The following is a 19119-nucleotide window of genomic DNA, read 5'->3' on the forward strand; positions in this document are numbered from 1 at the left end:
CGCTGAACAAATGAAAGCATTCCATATGCTTTCTTGACCACCTTGTCCACCTGTCCTGCCACCTTCCAGGACAGTGGACATGCGCTCCAAGGTCTGTCACTTCCTCAACTCCTCTCAATAACTTCCAGTTTATTGAGTATTCCCTTGCTTTGTCTGCCTTCCCCAAATGCATTACCTCACACTTTTCTAGATTGAATTCCATTTGCCACTTCTCCACCCACTCGACCAAACCACTGCTATCATTCTGGAGTCGACAGCTATCCTCTTCACCTTCAACTACACGGCCAATTTTTGTGTCATGTGCAAATTTCCCAATCATGCCTCTCACATTTAAGTCTAAATCATTAATATATACAACAAACTGCAATGGCTCCAACACTGAACCCTGTGGAACACCAGTGGAAACTGTTCTCCATTCACAAAAAAAACCATCGACCATTATCCTTTGTTTCCTGTCACTAAGTCAATCTTGGATCAAATTTGCCACCTTCTCTTGTATTCCATGAGATCTCACTTTCCTGATCAGTTTGCCATGTGGGATCTTGTCAACTGCCTTTCTGAAATCCATGGAGACAACATCCACTGCACCACCCTCATCAATCCTCCTTGTTACTTCCTCAAAAAGTTCTATTTAGTAAGACACAATCTTCCCCTAACAAAACCATGCTGACTATGCCTGATCAATCTGTGCCTTTCTAAGTGACAGTTTACTCTGTTTCTCAGAACTGTTTCCAATAATTTGCCCACCACCAAAGTCAGACTGACAGGCCTATAATTTTCTGGCCTATCCTTCGCACCCTTTTTAATTAAAGGTACAACATTCAGAGAACTCCAATCCTCTGGGACATCACCTGTATCTAGTGAGGATTGGAAAATTATCCTCAAAGCATCCGCTTTTTCCTCCCTGGCTTCCTTCAACAGCCTGAGATACAATCGATCTGGCCCTGGTGATTTATCCACTTTCAAGGATGCCAGTCCCTCCAGTACTTCGTCTCTCACTATGCTTATTGTATCTAATATTTCACACTCCCCCTCCTAAACTAGAATGTCTGCATCATCACTCTCCTTAGTGAAGATAGAGACAAAGTATTCACTGAGAACCTTGCCCACATGTTCTGCATCAAACCACAAGTTACCATGTACGTCTTTGACAGGCCCTACCTTTTCCTTAGTTATTCTCTTGCTCTTAATGTACTAGTAAAACATCTTAGGATTTTCTTTGATTTTACCTGCCAATATTTTTTTGTATCCTCTGTTTGCTTTCCTAATTTCTGTTTTTACTTCACCCCTCCACCCATATGGCCCCATTTGATGCTTCATTTAGTATATCATCCCTCCTCATAGCTGCAATTGATTCTTTAACCAATAATGTCATGCCCCCACCATTTTTTAATCCCCCCTCCCTATCCGGCCTGACTGTTGAGCTGCCATTTTTGCTCCTCCTTAAGCCAAGCTTCTGTTATAGTGATGATATCACGCTGCCGTGTGTCTATCTCTGCTCTCAGCTTATTGGTTTTATTTACTATGCTCCTTGCATTTCCACATATACCTTTTAACACTGCCAAATTCCTGTGCTGTACACTCTTTAACCTGTGCTGCTTCTGTTTTTCAGAGTCACTCATTAATTGTCATTGTCTAGTTCCCTGCTCTGAATTTGCCCTCAGGTTCCCATCCCCCTGCCAGTCTAGTTTAAACCCCTCCCAACAGCACTATAAAACCTCCCTGTGAGGATATTCTTCCCAGTCCTGTTCAGGTGTAGACCATTTGGCTTGTACAGGTCCCACCTTTCCCAGAACCGGTCCCAATGCCCTCCCTCCTACACCAGCTTTCCAGCCACGTGTTTAATTGCTCAATTCTCCTATTTCTATACTCGCTTGCATGTGGAACTGGGAGTAATCCTGAGATTACTGCTTTAGGGGTCCTGCTTTTCAAACTCCTTCCTAGCTCCCTAAAGTCTGCTTTCAGGTCCTCACCCCCTTTCCTACCTAAGTCATTGGTACCAATGTGGACCACAACCTCTGGCTGATCACCCTACCCAAAAGAATGTCCTGCAGCCACTCTGTGACATCCTTGATCCTGGCACCAGGCAGGTAACATACCATTCTGAAGTCACGTCTATGGGCACAGAAACGACTGTCTGTTCCCCTAACTACCGTCCCCTATTACAACTGCTCTTCCCCTCTTCTTTCTCCCCTCCTGTACAGCAGCGCTGCCTGTGGTGCCACAAACCTGGCTCTGACTGCACTCCTCTGAGGAACTAACACCCTCACTGGTATCCAATGTGGAGTGTCAATTGGTGAACCAGGAGACTCCTGCAATACCTGTCTGGTTCTCTTAGACTGCCTCGCGGTCACCAATTCCTTTTCTGCCTCCAGGCTCCTAAGCTGCTGTATGACTACCTCTCTGAATGTGCAATCCACGTGGCTCTCAGCCTCGTGGATGTGCTACAGTGACTCCAGCCGCCACTCAAGCTCCGAAACCCAGAGCTCAAGGTTCTGCAGCTGGTGATACTTCTTGCACACGTGATCGTCTAGGACACCGGTAGCATCCACGGCTCCCCACATATTACAAGTCCTGCCATGGCTTCAGTTTACTTCCCTTATAATGGGTTGGCATAGACAGGATGAGCTCAATGTCCTTGTTCTATGCTATAAAGTATTTAATTCTATGGATTTAGAATGCTAAGAGTAAGGGCAACAGGTCAAAGATTGATCCAAACCAAGAGAGAGGGGAAACAACCAAGATGATGAGTTATAAACAAAAGTCAGCAGGAAACAGAATATTAGCAGTCAAGGTTAATTATTACTTGAGAGCATTTAACCATCAAAAGTGTCATGGTGGACAGAGACAGAAAAGTGCTATAACTAGATCATATTATTTGCCAAGAAAGTGATGTCCACCAGCTTATTCAGCAACTTATATATAGAGAATAATTTTAACGTAAAACATTCACTCCAAGCCACTGCACCAAACTAAGGAAAAAAATGTTAGTATTCTCTATTATCATTTGATAAATTCTATGGCCTATATATTAACTTGTTCTGTGCACCATTTTCCAGCAGCGATATAAAATCTGTACTGACAGTCAATTTAGATTTTACATGGTTCTTAACTGTTTCTTTGTGAGATTGCAGAGTGGAAGAGTGGAATAATTAACATTTATATTGGCAAGTCACTGAAGAAAAGCAAACCAAAAAAAAGAAAGACCTTATACATCATGGACTAACTTCGTCAAACAGCTGTTTCCAAAATATTTTCTGACAAATAGTGTCGTCACATCAAACTTGATTACTGCCTTGGGGCTCTGACCAGACCAGTTAGATAAGTGTGAGTTGGGAGAGGTGACTTCTGAGATCTTTTAAGTATTATGTAATTAACTCACCTAATGTCAATTCTCCTGAATGGATAATCACTACCATCACTATCATCTGGCAATTGGCAGACACCCTGTTGAAGAAAAGGAGGCAAAGAAAGAGTCAGAAAAACACCATGGCTCTAGTGACTATAATAAAATCATACAACGCAGGAGGAAGCCAGTTCAGTTCATATGGCTGTGCTAGAGGACAGAACAGCAATCTTAATATTGCAAGCACATCATGATTGCCGCAGTTATGTAAGTAAGTTTAAAGCCAGCATTCTTTCACTCACAAAGTCAATTGTAAGGAGAGACTGATGTTCCTAATATTCTCTTTGCTAGTTTGGTGACCAGGGAGCAATTCCATAGGATATAGCCTCAGAAAGTTGGCTAAGTTAGTGTAATGATCTTGAAAGGAATAAGCCTGATGAACTAAATTGCTTGGATTAGTACAATTCCAATCTCCCATCACAAGGGATGCCATCTTTAAGTCAAATCAAGTGCAGAGACTGCTAACCTAGTCAATAATCAATATTTGCTCAATATAACTATAGTATACAACATTTCAATGCATAGCAATGCTGCACTCTTGTGGTTGAAGTTTCTCCATATGATTCAGTCCAATGAAATGCAGAATGAATACTGAAATCAATTAGCAGTACTTGCACACAGCAAGTAAGTGGAAAATGACTCCGGAACCTGATGTACAAGTGCTTCTTGAACAGAAGAAGTGAGGTGGATTTGTACTAGTACAGAACAGGTGGAAGTTGCTGAGATGACAATGAACAATCCCAATGAAGTAAAATGTAAAAAATGGTCAGGTTTGAATATTCCGGTATTCACTTGCACATTTCTTCCAAACTTGTTAAAAGGTGGCAGATGCAGGTCACTTACTGCAGCATAAATAAATTGTCCATATCAGACAAACGCTTCACTGTATATTTTCCCTTTGACAGTTTCCAGTTTGCTCTTGTAATATTGCTTTTATGTTCTTTTATGTTGACGGTTAACAATCTTAGTTTTAAATGTGAAGTAATAACTGCTGATATGCAAATCAGACTGTGGATTTTACAAGCCCATGTGTTAAAATAGCATTCCAGTGTGTTTAATGATGAATACAGACCAGCTAATAACACAAAGTATACCAATGTGCTTCAATCCACCTCACATTTCCCAATCTACCCCACAAGCACATTGGAATGTTCACAGCAATCAAGCATATGACCTGAACTTGCGATTTAACAGTGAGCTGAAGCCGCTGTGCTCATTTGAGAAATGCTGCCATTTAACCCAACTTGATTGGGCCAATGGAATTCCTCTTTTACAACATGAAGTGAACAACATGGATTTTACATTACAGTTGACTCAAAATATAATTCTGTAATTGTCATTTAAATTCATTCTCACTGAGCATTTTTTAACTTAAAAGAAGAGTCTGTAAAATATTCAAAATTCCACTGGGCAGATTTTTTTTTAATTTTTTTTTACTTAAAAGTATTTTTGTTCTACCTTTTCCTGGATCAATTTCCCATTGAATTTGTAACAGTGTCTCTCACAAAGTGAGAAACACAGTATCAAAAGCATGGACAGAAATAAAGATATAGGAGTATGATTACAATCTTCAAAGGATGTTCTTTTTTTGAATAGGGCCCACTCAAAGTTACCAGTGGTGAGGTAACCAGGACAGATGCACTCCCTTTCAAACACTTAATTTCAGTGCTATTATGACAATGTTCATATGATTTGCCTTTCCCAGGCTTTTTAGAACTAATATGTCAGTATTCCTTTCCAAAGGAGTGAGAATACACCAACCTCCAGGATCAAGAATGCTCATCCGAGCAACCACAGTGAAAGTTGTGGACTCCCCTGCCCGCAAATTCCCCACCACTGCTTGCTCCCCACTGCCCAAAACCATCAACCAACTAATCACTTGAATGGAAGTCTCGTGACTATCCTTAGCTGCCAGATCTTCATCAGACGGCAGCCGTTTAGTGTCCTCCTCTTGTTCGTTCTGGCTGCAAATTGGACTGACGGTACTTAAACAAGGCCCAGCAGTTAAAATCGCCGCAGCCTCCTCCTGCTGTGTGGGAAATCAATTCGCCGGAGCAGTTTCCTGCTAAAAGCTCGCTCAGAATTCAAATTCTCCTAAATATTTCCTGCTGATCAAGTAAGCAATGCAATCTTTTACTGAAGAACATTAGCATTTTAGGGATAGGAGAGAAAGCCATTAAACTCAAACATGCCAGTATTTTCCCCTAGGTTAGTCTTACTCACCTATTACTGTCCTCCTCAGCTTTTCTCTCTCCATAAGCACTTAATTCTCTCTTTGCCCCATTTACACGCTGCTTCAATAATCTTCTCTGGTAACATTAAAAAACTAAGTATACCTTCTTACTCCTAACTTCATTTTTGACCTGCGTCCCATGGGATTTCAACGCTATGCCATAAGTGGAAGTTTTTTCACCCAATGCTTCCATAACATGCAGTGTGAAGACTATCATGAGAGAACTTTTCAAAAGACACAAATTCTCCAATAACATAAAAGATGGTAAGTTATTTCCATTAGAAATTTACTACAACGCTGGAAGATGAAAAACAACAATAGTGATATTAATAAAATTTTCATTCAGGATAAATGGAGAAAATATGTAAAACAAGGAAGTACTTATGAAATTTATTAGCTCTGACACTGGATTTCCCCTTTATGTTACTTACAGTTGATGGTTAAATGTAATGCTTCATTTGATGAAAACAATGCTTTTTTAGATGTTAGTTTAAAATTGGAATAATGTTCCCTTCACTCATACAGTCTATCTTCAGCTTCAGACTACAACCAAGTCATTTCTTATCTCTGATTGAGAGAGTCATTTACAGCACAGGAGGAAGCCATTTGGTCCATTATGTCCATGCTGGCTCTCTATAGAGCAATTCAGTGAATCCTATTACCCCACTGCATTCCTCTAGCCCTGCAAGTTTCTTTCCCCGAACTGCCCATTCAATTTCCTGGAACAGCTTTAAAATAAATGGCCCTTTACAAAGGAACAGCAATAGACAGAAATAGTTACAATCATTTTGAAAAGGTAAAAATAGTAAACTGTTCCATTACTATTGGTACATATCCAATACTGTACACCAAAATCTACAATAAACCAATCAACTAATCTAAAATAATTAAGACATGCCTGTAAATCTACAGATAGCTCATAAAACATATTTCAGTACCAATAAACTAGGCCAATTGAAATGGTTACAAACCTATCATTTTTTTCATTACAGATTCACCAATTCATATTTTAGCAAACAAAAGGGAGCAGCTGTAAGAGAAAACACAGACATTGTGAAAAGTACTAATACAAGTTTCATTCTGGGGCTTTGCTCAAACCACATTTCCAGAGGAGCATGACAACATATTTGAACCTTCGATCTTGTGTGTGTGTCTCTCCCTCTCTGCCTCCTGTACTTAAATCATTTAACAGTCTTGCCCTGCTACCAGAGCAAGAATCTATGGCTAATAGTATGAGGAGTTTGAACTGTAAACATTCTGCTTCTGAACTGAACTCAGTTGGACAAGAAGCCTTCTCTCATTGATCATGGATGTCATAAATTTTATTTCAGCCTTTAACATTAATAGCGCCTTCTATATGATAAATGGTCCAAGGATATTAAATTGGGATAATCTCATTTGCATTGCAGTTACAGAGAGCCTGAACAAACTGGGCCATTGGGAAGCTTACAGTTGGATTTTGCTTTCACTGCACCATCTTGGGAAAAGTGAATACAGCAATGGCTATAAAACAAAACTGTTGTATCAGATTTGAACAGCAACTTAATGGAAGTAACATCAGGTCTGAGATGGCATAGCAGCCTATGAGCTTTTCATCCTCTCCGTGACCAGATGACAATTATTTTATATTTGTTCTTGGAATCAAGGATATATTGACAAGACAATACTTAATGCCTATCCTTAATTGCACTGATGGCATTAAGAGTCAGTCAGATAGTGTGGGACTGGAGTCATATGTAGAGCAGACCCTCATAGAATCTCACAGAAAAGGAGGAGGCCATTTCGCCTACTGTGTCTGTACTGGCTCGTGGAAAGAATTATCCAATGAATTCTACTCCACTGCTCTTTTTCCATAGCCCTGCAAATTTCTTCTTTTCAATTAAATTTCCAATTTGCTTTTTAAAGTTACTTTCTCTGAACGATATTATTGCTTTTATTTTAATCACAAAATGCCATTTTCTAGTGCCAGCCCACAAATAGCCAGTTTTTTTTTCAAATTAATTCAAAGTTTGCTTTGGTAGGGTCAGAATCCATTACTTCTGCATTACTAGTTTAGCACAATAATCACTAGGCAAGCACATTAAGTTATTTTCACCCTTTTCACCCTCTGGCTAACATTATTCTTGTGGTGACATGTTTTGACATATTGAATCCTCAGAGGGAAGTAAATGGATTTTTTTATAAACCAGCAGCAATGTTATACAACAAACGCCAAAGGATAGTATCTGCAAAGGAGAACTGTATGAAACAACAGCAACTTCATAAGGATTCCTTTTGCAAACTGCCAGATGTGCTAGTTGACACACAAACTGGGCTATCCTGTCTTGTTTTCACTGCCCACCCAGGAACATCCTTACCAGGTCTGGCCTACCATGTGACTCAGCTCCACAGCAATGTGGTTGCCTCTTGACTGCCCTCTGCAATGGTCCAGCAAGCCACTCAGGTCAAAGGCAAACAGGGATGGGCAATAAATGCTGACCTTGCTAGCGACAGCCCAATCCCATAAAAGAATGAGAAAAAAAAGTAATATGGATTAAGATCCTATAAACTTCTATTGAAACTTCTGATGGGTTTGTAACAATTTGCAGACTGAGCTTCTTTCACAGTTAGCAGCTGTTATTGTGTGTGTTCGTTTCTGAAACTGTGTCTGTGAACAAAGTATTATGAGTCTTCAATAATATCAAATTACTGGAGTATGGGAGCTTTCATCAATAGCCATCCACAGCAGTGCCCCTGAAAAGATGCCAGTATCTGATGACAAACCATTTTAAAAGCTCAGAAGAAATTACTGAAGGTAACTATATAGAATCACTTTGCAGTGACACTTATCAAGGTGGCTTATACAAGTGGTTGCTGCAGTACTTTAAAGTCAGACAGATCTTCTGCATGCACCATTCCTGCCAGCAATTCCTACCCTATCATTTTAGTACTGGAACCTGGCACAATGAAAATATATTCCCAATTACGGATGGACGGCAAACACGTGGCATATTCCAGATTAATACACACATGCAAGATCTATACTTAAATCATAATCAAATTCTGCAGTTAGGTCTAGGAGCACTCAAAACCAAAACAACCATTAATGCTAATTGACCTTTTAGCTTGTCCGCAATTGCAAGATAAGTTATTCTTTCAATTCATGTGTAAAATGAATGCTCGGACAACATGCACTTGAAAGGACAACATTTAAAGAGGTGATTATCTCAACAAAATTCCAATGCTGATCCCTATGTATAACATTTCGGGATTCTGATGCTATTGAATTATCAGGCATTTAAAACATCAAATAGCAATTGCAGCTGCTTTAAATAAAAGGTTAATCTGAACAATAAATATGTTCAATCAGATTTTCCCTGGAGTTTGCATTCACATTACATAGCTATCAGACTAACTGCCACTACTGCATGTAACTCATTCCAATAACAATTTAAAAGCTGTAGCGTCCCTCCTGAATGCGAAATACGAATATAATGAAATCTACAGCAAATAGGGAATAGATCACAAGTGAGGTGGATACTTTGCATCCCTTATCACAGTGATGTGGATAATGTGATAAATCTAGTACAAACCCTGCACCTGTAGGCTTTGTGCACATATGATCTTCTTACTAACACTACACAAACACACATTTCACTTGAAGTAACAATAGCAAAGAAGGAAAAGAAAATGATTTTATAAAATGAAATAAATTGCAGATTCTGGAAATCTAAAAGAAAAACCACAATAGACCTGACAAGCACTTCTAATGAGAAAAGGTACATTGCCAATGCAGGTGTGAAGCTTTCTTCAGACATGAAAACAGAAAGTTAAGAAAGCTATAAAAAGATCCATGAAATGCAAAATCTGAATTTTGAAATGCCACATGCACACAATTTCTATTATGTGGAATAAGTATTTCTGTATTCATCACCCATCCCAGTTACATAACTAAGCTGATACTCCGCATAATCACTAAAACTATTTTAAAAGACATGTGCTAGGGAAGTTGTTTCATGTCACTCCTCTGTAGAAGGCACTCCTCTATGTCTGAACCTCCTCCAGCCTTACAGCACTTTAAGATTTTTGTACTACTCGAATTCTGGTCTCTTGCGCTTCCCCGATTTTAATCGCTCCACCAATGGCTTTCATGCTTTCTCTGCCTAGGTCCTAAATTCAGGGGTTGCCTCCCTAAACCTTTCCACCTCTCTACTCTCCTCCTTTAAGACAACCGTTAAAACTTACTCTTTGACAAGTGTTTGGTCACCTGTCCAAAAGCCTCATGCAGCGTATTAATTCATTTTCGATAATGCTCCTTTGAAGTGCCTTGGGATATTATACTAGTTAAAAGCACAATATAAATGCAAGTCATTGCCATTTTGGAAACAGACAAACTAAATTAGTGGAACTTTCGATTTCACGAATAGTTATGTTTGTTCTACAAATGTTAAAGAAAAAGAGAGATAGAATGATTGCAGGACAAACCTGGGTAAACATGAGAACAAATGCCATGGTTAATTCCTGAAAGATCGGTGAAGGAGAATATACATAATGGCACTAGCCAAGCACCATAAACCAAGCCAAGCTTGGTACAGTTTCTGACAAATAGAAGTGATGAAAGAAAAGTAGCTTTTTGAAAAAGGAGAGTGTGCAGGGTGAAGGGAGAAAGTGGGGGAATGGCATGAGGTGGGTTGCTCATTTGGAGACCTGGCGCAGACATGATGGGCTGAATAGCTTCCTTCTATGCATTAATAATTCAGAGATCATGTGAAAAATTCATCAAGAGGGCTGAGAAATCCAAAGATTCTAAATTTATCTGCAATTCTGTTTCTGTAAAAATAGTTTGACACCAAAACTTTGAAAATAGGTACATTCAATTGTTATAATCTGAAACCATTTACTTTTCTTTGGCTTTAATATATCTTTTCAATCTGCTGTACCAAGTTCCATACCTTGCACAGCTAAAGTGATCTGTTCTATTTAATTATGGTGTCAATTACTTGGCTAAATCACTAGAAGCATCTATATTTCTTAAAATGTTGAAATACCTATGCTGACATTTAGCTCTGTCACAATTTGAGCTGCTTACTTTGAAAAAACTATTCATTGCTGGAAAAAAGTGACAAATGAAGTCAAATCTTGTATAATTACTACCCTGAGCCATGCAACCGTTCTCGGTTGTCAGAGCAGTTTGTCCAGTCTATAACATTTTTACAGAAGTAGTTAGTGTTGCACTTTACCCATCCTTTAGGAGGCAATTGAAAGAGAAGAGCTGAGAAGGGCCTCATCCCTCAGCTCCTTTTTCTTTATAGCCAGATAGAGCCTAGCATCTCATTTTTGGGGAACCTTCAAGTGTGAATGCCCCTCAACAATAAGTGAACTTCAAACTTCCATATTATGCACATCTAATGCTTTAAAGATCAAAGTGCTGTTTTTGGTGCTGCCCAAATATACTATTAATAACATTTAATTCACCTTTAACTGTTTAAAAGTGTCATTATATTTCTCAAACCAGTACAGGTGTTTGAAAAGAATATAGGCTAAAGAGGTTGCGAATAACTTTTAAGTTGAGATGAAGGTTCCATTCATCACTGTTTTTTTCATTCATTTGTGGGATGCGGGTGTCGCTGGTGTCATGACTCACTGGGGATAGTGCACTGTGGTATCAAGCCCCACTGCTCCTCTAGCCGAGACAAATGTGAGAAGTTTAATCAGACCACCAAATTGCCCCAATTCTACCTAATTGTTTAATTTAGGTTAACAGAATACAAGCACCAGGTTTGTAAACTTAACTAGTAACAACTGTTTATTAACAAATTGACTTTAACCAGTGGCAAAAGAAATATGAACTGCTAACTTTTGACTCTATAACTTAAACTCTACCCCTTCTTAACCCCTATACACAAACACACACACACACTCACGTAATGCATACAAAACAAGGATTTTAAGGGTGAGATAAAACAGTTCAATAGCACCAATCTGGAGGTCAGGATTAGATGGGTTGACTTTAATTGATTTCTTCCAAATCCCTTGTTGTGGCTGATGCAAGGTGGTCTCCCAGCACTTCCAGTCTGTAGTTCTCGGGTTAAAACTTGTTTTTAATGTCTTTATTGGTGATTTTTCCCCTTTTCCTCCTTACAGGGGTTTCTCAAAGAAAGGAGGATACAGAGATGTGAGGAATAGCTGGATAGCTACTATGGCAGGATTACTGGAGTCTTACAAAACACAAGAGAGAGAGATTTCAGGTCTTTCCTCTTTTCAGGCTAGGAGCTGATCTACTGCACTACCCTCACACAAAACCTGTCCACTTGGTCAGTGGCCAATAAAAATGCCATCGCTAGACAGTTCCCTCTTAAACCAGGTCTCCTTTCCAGCACCATTCTCTCCAACCTGGCACACTGTTCTAGGATAGCAACATTGTAGGTTTTCTTCTTCCTGCTCCATTGAACATCTCTTTTAAATTGCAGCCATGGTAGTTTTTAAAGCCACAGTCCAAGAAAAAATAAAAATATGTTAGTTACATTGGCAAGGCCAACATTTATTGCCCATCCCTATATAACTAAGTGGCTTGCATGGCTATATCAGAGGGCAGTTAAGATTCAAACACATTGCTGTGGATCTGGAGTCACAAATAGGCCAAAGTGGATAATGACGGCAGATTTCCTTCCCTACAGGACTATTCCATGTCAGTGTGCTTATGCACTCATTATGGTACAGACTGCCCATATAATGAATACTACCGACTTGCATACATATCATTTAATGGACCTTACCTCACGCTTTTGGGAAACATCTTGGAATTTTTTTTTACAATAAAGGTGCTCAAACCTCTAGACTCAGTACTCCAACAATACGCTCAATCCAAAAAAAATTAGTTATGCCAACAATAAATATACCCTTTAAATTGAAACTCACTAACTGACAAACAACTGTACAGATATTGCATTTAAACTCTGAACAAAATAATAACTAAACAAAACTGTACATTAAAAAAGGTAATTGCTCACAGATGTCAATAATGCAAAAAACAGCAAGCTTCTGAAATATGATTTGGAATATTGAGAGAGTTATGACGAATGGTTAAAAATGGGATTTTGTTTAAAAATGCAAAATAGACAGGCATAATTGGATTGGCAGGAAATTGCCTCCACAATGAAAGTAAACCACATACCTCCAACTAAGCAGATTAACAACACAAGACATTAGGAAATAAGGATTGAAACCAAATAAAAAGTGGAAAGAAATAATTGATGGAATGAAAAGGCTGACTAACAATAACTAAAGAGCAAGATGTAACGAAGAAATCTCATGAGCAGATGAGCTCAAAAATCACATATGGCAATTACAATAAAATGTCAAATGTTTTATTGACTTAACCATGCATAATTATAAGCACCATGCATGATCGATCAAAGAATCAAAAAACAAACAATACCCAGCAGATGCAGAGTCACTCCCATCCTTGACTAGTAATAATACTTATTGGGTTAAGCCATAAACTGCACACAGCTTATATAGATTCAAAATATGATGCAAGAAATATGAACAATGCCCAACAATACATGAGGCTTACTCTTTTTGTTATATGTCTTTTATACCCTGTGTGTTAGATCATAATACAATCAGCATATCCACTTTCTCTTCAGGATGCACAATGCCCCATTCTTTTTCCACATTAGCTTTTTGCAGTGATCAGAAGACAATGTCTGATAAATTGGTCAAAATATGCCCAAGAGATAATAAATGGCTAAAATGAGTCATGTGGCATGCTACCAAAGCATGCGGATCACCAGAGGCATTGGTGGGTATACCTAAATTTATTGCAGTAGTCAGCTCATAGTTTTCAGTCATACTTGTATGAAAACTTGGCTCAGTGGTAGTAACATCATCTGAGTGAGAAGATTGTGCCAAGTCCCACTCCAGTACTCAATCACACAATCTGGGCTCCCACCTCAGTGCTGAGAGAGTGCCATCCTTTGGATGAGATGTTAAACTAAGTCCCACCTGTCTGATTAGGTGTACCTAAAAGATTCCATGACATATATTCAAAGAATAAGGACAAGTAGACAGATAAAATCATTTAGAAAATACAATGCCTTGGAATATTACCACATATTTCTTCTTTTAATTGTCCACTTTTATGATCCAAAAACTACTTCATCAAATTGATTTAAACTTTGTTTTAGGAATGTACAGCACACTTCATTGTCTAGAGACATTGTCCTGGATCTGAGCTGTTTGGTGTTGACCTGGACACCTGAGTCATCTCATGCCAAAAACTTAAATGTGGTTAAAAATGAAAAGCTCCATTATCACATGGGGAAGAGGGAACAGCCAGATGGCATTTTGTACTCATCCTTTCAGCTATTGTCCAGTTTTCTCTTCACAGAATCATTACAGTGCAGAAAGCGGCCTTATGGCCCATTGTGTCCGCACTGGCTCTCCGAATGACAATTCACCTCGTGCCATTCCCCTGTCTTCTCCCTGTAAACCTGCACATTTTTCCTTTTCAGGTAACAGTTTAATTCTCTTTTGAATGCTTTTATTGAACTTGCCTCCGCCACACCTTTTGTTCCTTTTCTTTCTCTTTTTCTTGTCTTATTTCTTAGTCCACATGTAAGCTTTTCAACTGTACTCTTGCTCTTTCTCTCATCATCTATCCCAACATGTAGCGTGAATTTGAAAGCCTCCTATCAATATTTTATCTCTACAATGACAGAAAGCAAGAAGAATGCCAGTCTTGGCCTCGATACTCCTACTAAAGATACTCCAGTTTAAGAATGCTAATTAGACACAGCCTGGAAGACAGGGTTTTGGTAAGGATTCCCAAACGTGAGACTATGATGTACAGCTTAGGACTGAACTTCTCTTATCGGGGATTTCCTGATGTTGAAAGATCTGCCAACACACGAGGACTGAGAGAAATGAATAGTGGACAAATCACTCCCTATTATATGACAATATGGAAGAACAGTTCACCTTTAAATATTTAGACTGTAGAAGAAGCCCACATAACATGTGTTATTAGACACAGGTCTGGACTTGGCAATCAGCAGCAGTGATGGCATTCGCTGCTGCCCTTGAACAAAGCTGCCCACAAAGCTCCAGCAAGCTCAGTCCACTCTTCAATCACCTCCTGCATCCCTTTCTCTTCCCATGAAAAGAGCAGGACACAGACCATCTGCCATGCAAGGCCCTATATGCACTCACTCCAAGTTTCCTCCGGCCACGATTTACTTGTACTTGTTTCAGTTTTGCGGACTGCATTCACTGCTCACAATGTGCAGGAAAACCAAGCATAGATTGGGTAACTGCTTTGCTAAATAACTGATTCAGTCTGCAAGCAGGAGATGCTGCAAGTAGAAAGTTGCCATTCTTCTTTTATGTTTACATTAATTTATTTTGAAGTTATTTCTTTTTTGAATACTGTGTAGGAATTTAGCAATGTAAAATATTTCAACTTGCAGGGTGTAATGTTTTAATATTTTTTCTCTGATGATGAAGGTCCTACAAAGCCTAATTACAGCCTTTACATTGGTTTTAATGGAAAAATGTGATTCGCTTAAAGTTGTTCCACTTAAAGTTGCAATTTTCAGGAATGCAACTACAACTTTAAGTGAAGGCTTACTGTAAACTTATTGAACTCTTCATAAAAGGCTGACAACTAAAAAGGTGCTCCCATTTTTAAAAATGATTTGGGCTGCAAGTATCCCACTTGGAAGAATTTCCAGCATTGAAACTATCAAAATACATTAATTATGCATTTTGTGGCCATTACTGTGGTGATTATGATAGCAATTCAGAACTGGTGAGTTAATCAGGAAATTAATTTAACAAAATATGTCTTAGGATTCCAGTAAAGAAGGGGCTTGGCCTGAGCAAACTAAATCCTACAAAGGCTCTGTTGTTCAAAGCTTAATAATACCGTCAACTTCCTCATTACTGTCTCCAAAGCAACTGTCCATAAAAGGATTCCTGGAAAAACTTGAGTCAGACCTTTCCAGCAGGTAGGCAGGCAGACAAAGAGTACAGCTGGGAATGCTGGTGCCACCAAACAATCAACATTCAGACAGGTAGTAAAAGCAGACTACTGTCCAGTGCCTCCGCATTTTCAGAGCTTTGGGCAAAGTCTGCAAGCAGCACTTCAAAGATACATAACTGCAAAGTGATGGTTCATTCTATACAGACAAAAGGCAGCAGCTGGCTAACCGCTACTAATCCTCTGCTTAATTTTATTCAGTCAAAATTAACCACAACCCATACCATCCAACTTCCACGTATATTACAAGGAGGTAACCACAATTAACCCTCCACCTCATATCTCAATTAATGTAGTGATGGTTTCTGATAAAAATGATGCCAACTCAAAGCACAAAAGTTAGCAGGAGGAATTTTACAGCCCATAAAATGCGGCGAACTGTTCAAAAGTCCATTGACTTTGGTGGGAGCAGAAAATCCTGCCGGTGGGAGGGGCTGTAAAATTCCGTCCAGTGCTTTGTTCTGATTATATAAAATAAACAAATTATAAATATTTCAGCATTTCACAAACACTTTCCATTTTAAAATGAAATTTATCAGTATTAAAACGCCAGTACCAGGAGAAGCCATGACCATCTTCCAAGAATTATTTGGACTATTTTATTTTCCAACATTCTTTTCATATAAAGACTTGTTCTTTAATTTGTATCCAAAAATGAAGAAAGGAGCATCTTCCTCAAGAAGAAATTAACAAAACAGTGATTCCACAAAAAAAAACTACACCCATTGAGTAGCCCCCTTAGTAAAATATAAAAGGAAAAACAGGAACAGGAGGCCATGTATCCCCTTTAGCCAGTTGCACCCTTCAATGAGATCACCTGAACTATGACCTAACTTCATATACCCACCTTTGCCCCATATCCCCTAATATTCTGAGTTAACAAAAATATATCAATCTCAGAGTTAAACTTAACAGTTAATTTAGCATTAATTGATGTTTTATTTGAAGAGATTCCTAAGCTTCTATCGTCCTTTGTTTGTATGTCTGTAGCATAACGTTGCCCCCCCCCAATATTCTAGTCCTCCAGCATTCCGTTAGCTTATCTGTGCTCCTCTAATTCTGGCCACTTGAGCATCCCTGATTTCAAATGAAACTTTGTCGGATATGCCTTTAGCTGCTAAGGCCCTAAGCTGTGAAATTCCCTCCATAAACCTCTGCATTACTCTTTCCTCTTTTAAGATCCCTGTTAATATACTTATTTAACCAAGCTTTTGGTCATATGCCTTAATATATCCTTATGAGGCTCAGTGCCAAATGTTGTTTGATAATGCTCCTGTGAAACACCTCGGGAGGTTTTATTTTGTTAAAGGTACTATACAAATGCAAGTCGTCCTTGACGCTTAAAATGCTGCCACAAAGTGATTATTCAACATGTCCACTATTTTCTAATTTTCATCGATGATATCATTAATAGCTTTCAAAGGAGCCACATTGCATCTAGTCACCTCTTTCCTATGGTAATTGGGAAAAAATTTCAACCTTGACATCCCTTGCAAGTTTCTTTCCATGCACTTTTTGTAGCTCTTATTATCTGTTGTGTCACCTTTTGTTGTTCTTTGGCTCTCTCCAATTACCAGGATCTGCACTAGCTTTTGCATTTTTGTATGCTTTTTCTTTTAGTTTTATATTGTCCCTTACTTTTTTAGCTGTCCATGGCTGTTATTTTTGGCAAGTAGAGCTCTTGTCCCTTAAGGGTATAAACTGGCTCTATAACACATTCAATTATTTCTTGAACAACTGCCAAAGTTCTTCTGTCGTTGTACCATTAACACATTTTCCCAGTTCACTGTGGACAGTGTCTCATCCCAATGATGTCAGCCATACCTTAACCTAGAATCTTATTAGCTATTTTCACATTTCTCCCTTTCTCCCCTTTTGTTTGTTTTAGAACTATTATTTATACTATCCTTTCCACCTGAGCCCTCCCCTTTTTGTTTACTATTTTGTGATCGGCCTAGTTATCATGTCCACTAAGACCCCAGTCCCAGGCCAGTTCACGTGAAGCATGTCCCAATGCTACAATTCTTTCCTATCCCAGTACTGTTGTTAGTGTCTCGTGAAATGTAACCCCTCTTGCCTACATCACTCCTTCAGCCACATGTTCACCTACTTGGCATTTGTATTCCTATGCCAATTTGCACATAACTTGTAAATGTCCTAATGTCCTGCTCTTTAAATTAGCTAGCCTCTGGTACTCTCCAGGCAGGACTTCTTCCCTACTCTTTCCTATGGGGTTGGCCCCAGCATGGGCCACGACTACAGAATCCCACACCTCCCTCTCCATTATCTTTTCAAGCAGGATTGAGATGTCACACTGGCACCAGGTATGCCACCTGTGTCCCTAATTATTGAACCCCTACAATTACCTCATTACACCTCCCTTCCTCCTCCTCCCACCCCTCTCAATTCCCTTTGGACAGTCTCCTGCTCGAAGGGATTAAGCTCAAACTTAATCCTATCCTCACAGGCAGCAAGTGCATTGTGCCGGTTGGATAGGATCATTTTCTGCAGATCCTCATTCTCTAAATAATCCTGATTCTGAACACTACCGGTCACACCAACCTCATTTTGATTCCATATCTCTACAAGGTGTGAATGTGGTCTGCAGTAAACTATCCAAATACTCCTCCCCCTATCTTGTTGTTGAAGTGTTGCCAACTCACACTCCAACTCAACAACTTTGAGCCGGAGGGATGTTTTTATTTCAGAGTGACTGCTTTAGTTTGGCAGGGCTTCCTTATTCATCAAGCTACTGAAATGCAAAAGATTTTAGCTGGATTAAACTCAATAGCATAGGACATGATGTTGAGCTCCTACTTCTCTGACATGCAATCTCTGGACTCGATCATTAACCCTGACTTCCCTATATTTGTGAAATTATAATTTCTAACAGTTCATCATTGGTTTTACATTTTTCAGTCTTTGCTCATTGTATTTTATTGTCAAATATGCAACTTCTTCCAAGTCAGACAGCTGATGCCTTGTAACAATCTGCTTCAACCCATGCCACACTGTAACTAATCAGTTGGATAGCAATTCTGGTCAAGATCAGGAACTAACCTGGCATGAAATATCAGATACAAACTCAAATTAACCACATTTAAGCACGTGGGTGACGCAATATTTTAGGGGCACTCCCCAAGTCAGGATTCCATAGCAGTGTGAGAGAAAGGTTCAATATCTCAATGACATGCAGTGACATATTGCCATGCTGCTGAGGGACTAGGAAATTGACTCCCCAATGAATTCCCAATCTGAGCTGGAATATCATAAGCTGCAACAAGCGGATACTAGGAAGACCCAGATACCCTGCCACTTCTGGGCCAAGTTAGCTGTCTTTCACAGGGCTGGAGGTGGAAACAATCCAATTGGCCTGCACCTCTGGCAGGGGGGGAGAGGGTTAAAAGAGACACATGCCAAGTTTCCACTCACTAAGATCAAATGGCCCACTGTCTTGGC

At 39.3% G+C, this 19119-nt stretch overlaps 1 protein-coding gene across 4 annotated transcripts in view; it reads right to left on the bottom strand.

Annotated features, from left to right (window-relative positions):
• The window catches only part of polb (polymerase (DNA directed), beta), a 105751-nt gene that overhangs the window by 24955 nt on the left and 61677 nt on the right, over nucleotides 1-19119 (bottom strand). For all 4 annotated transcript variants that reach the window (XM_041210255.1, XM_041210258.1, XM_041210257.1 and 1 more), the window contains exon 12: nucleotides 3383-3447. In XM_041210255.1, coding sequence (XP_041066189.1) covers nucleotides 3383-3447 — 65 coding nt within the window. The remainder of the gene's footprint in view (nucleotides 1-3382; nucleotides 3448-19119) is intronic.

Source organism: Carcharodon carcharias, chromosome 17, assembly GCF_017639515.1.
Source record: "Carcharodon carcharias isolate sCarCar2 chromosome 17, sCarCar2.pri, whole genome shotgun sequence".
NCBI classification, from domain to species: Eukaryota; Metazoa; Chordata; class Chondrichthyes; order Lamniformes; family Lamnidae; genus Carcharodon; species Carcharodon carcharias.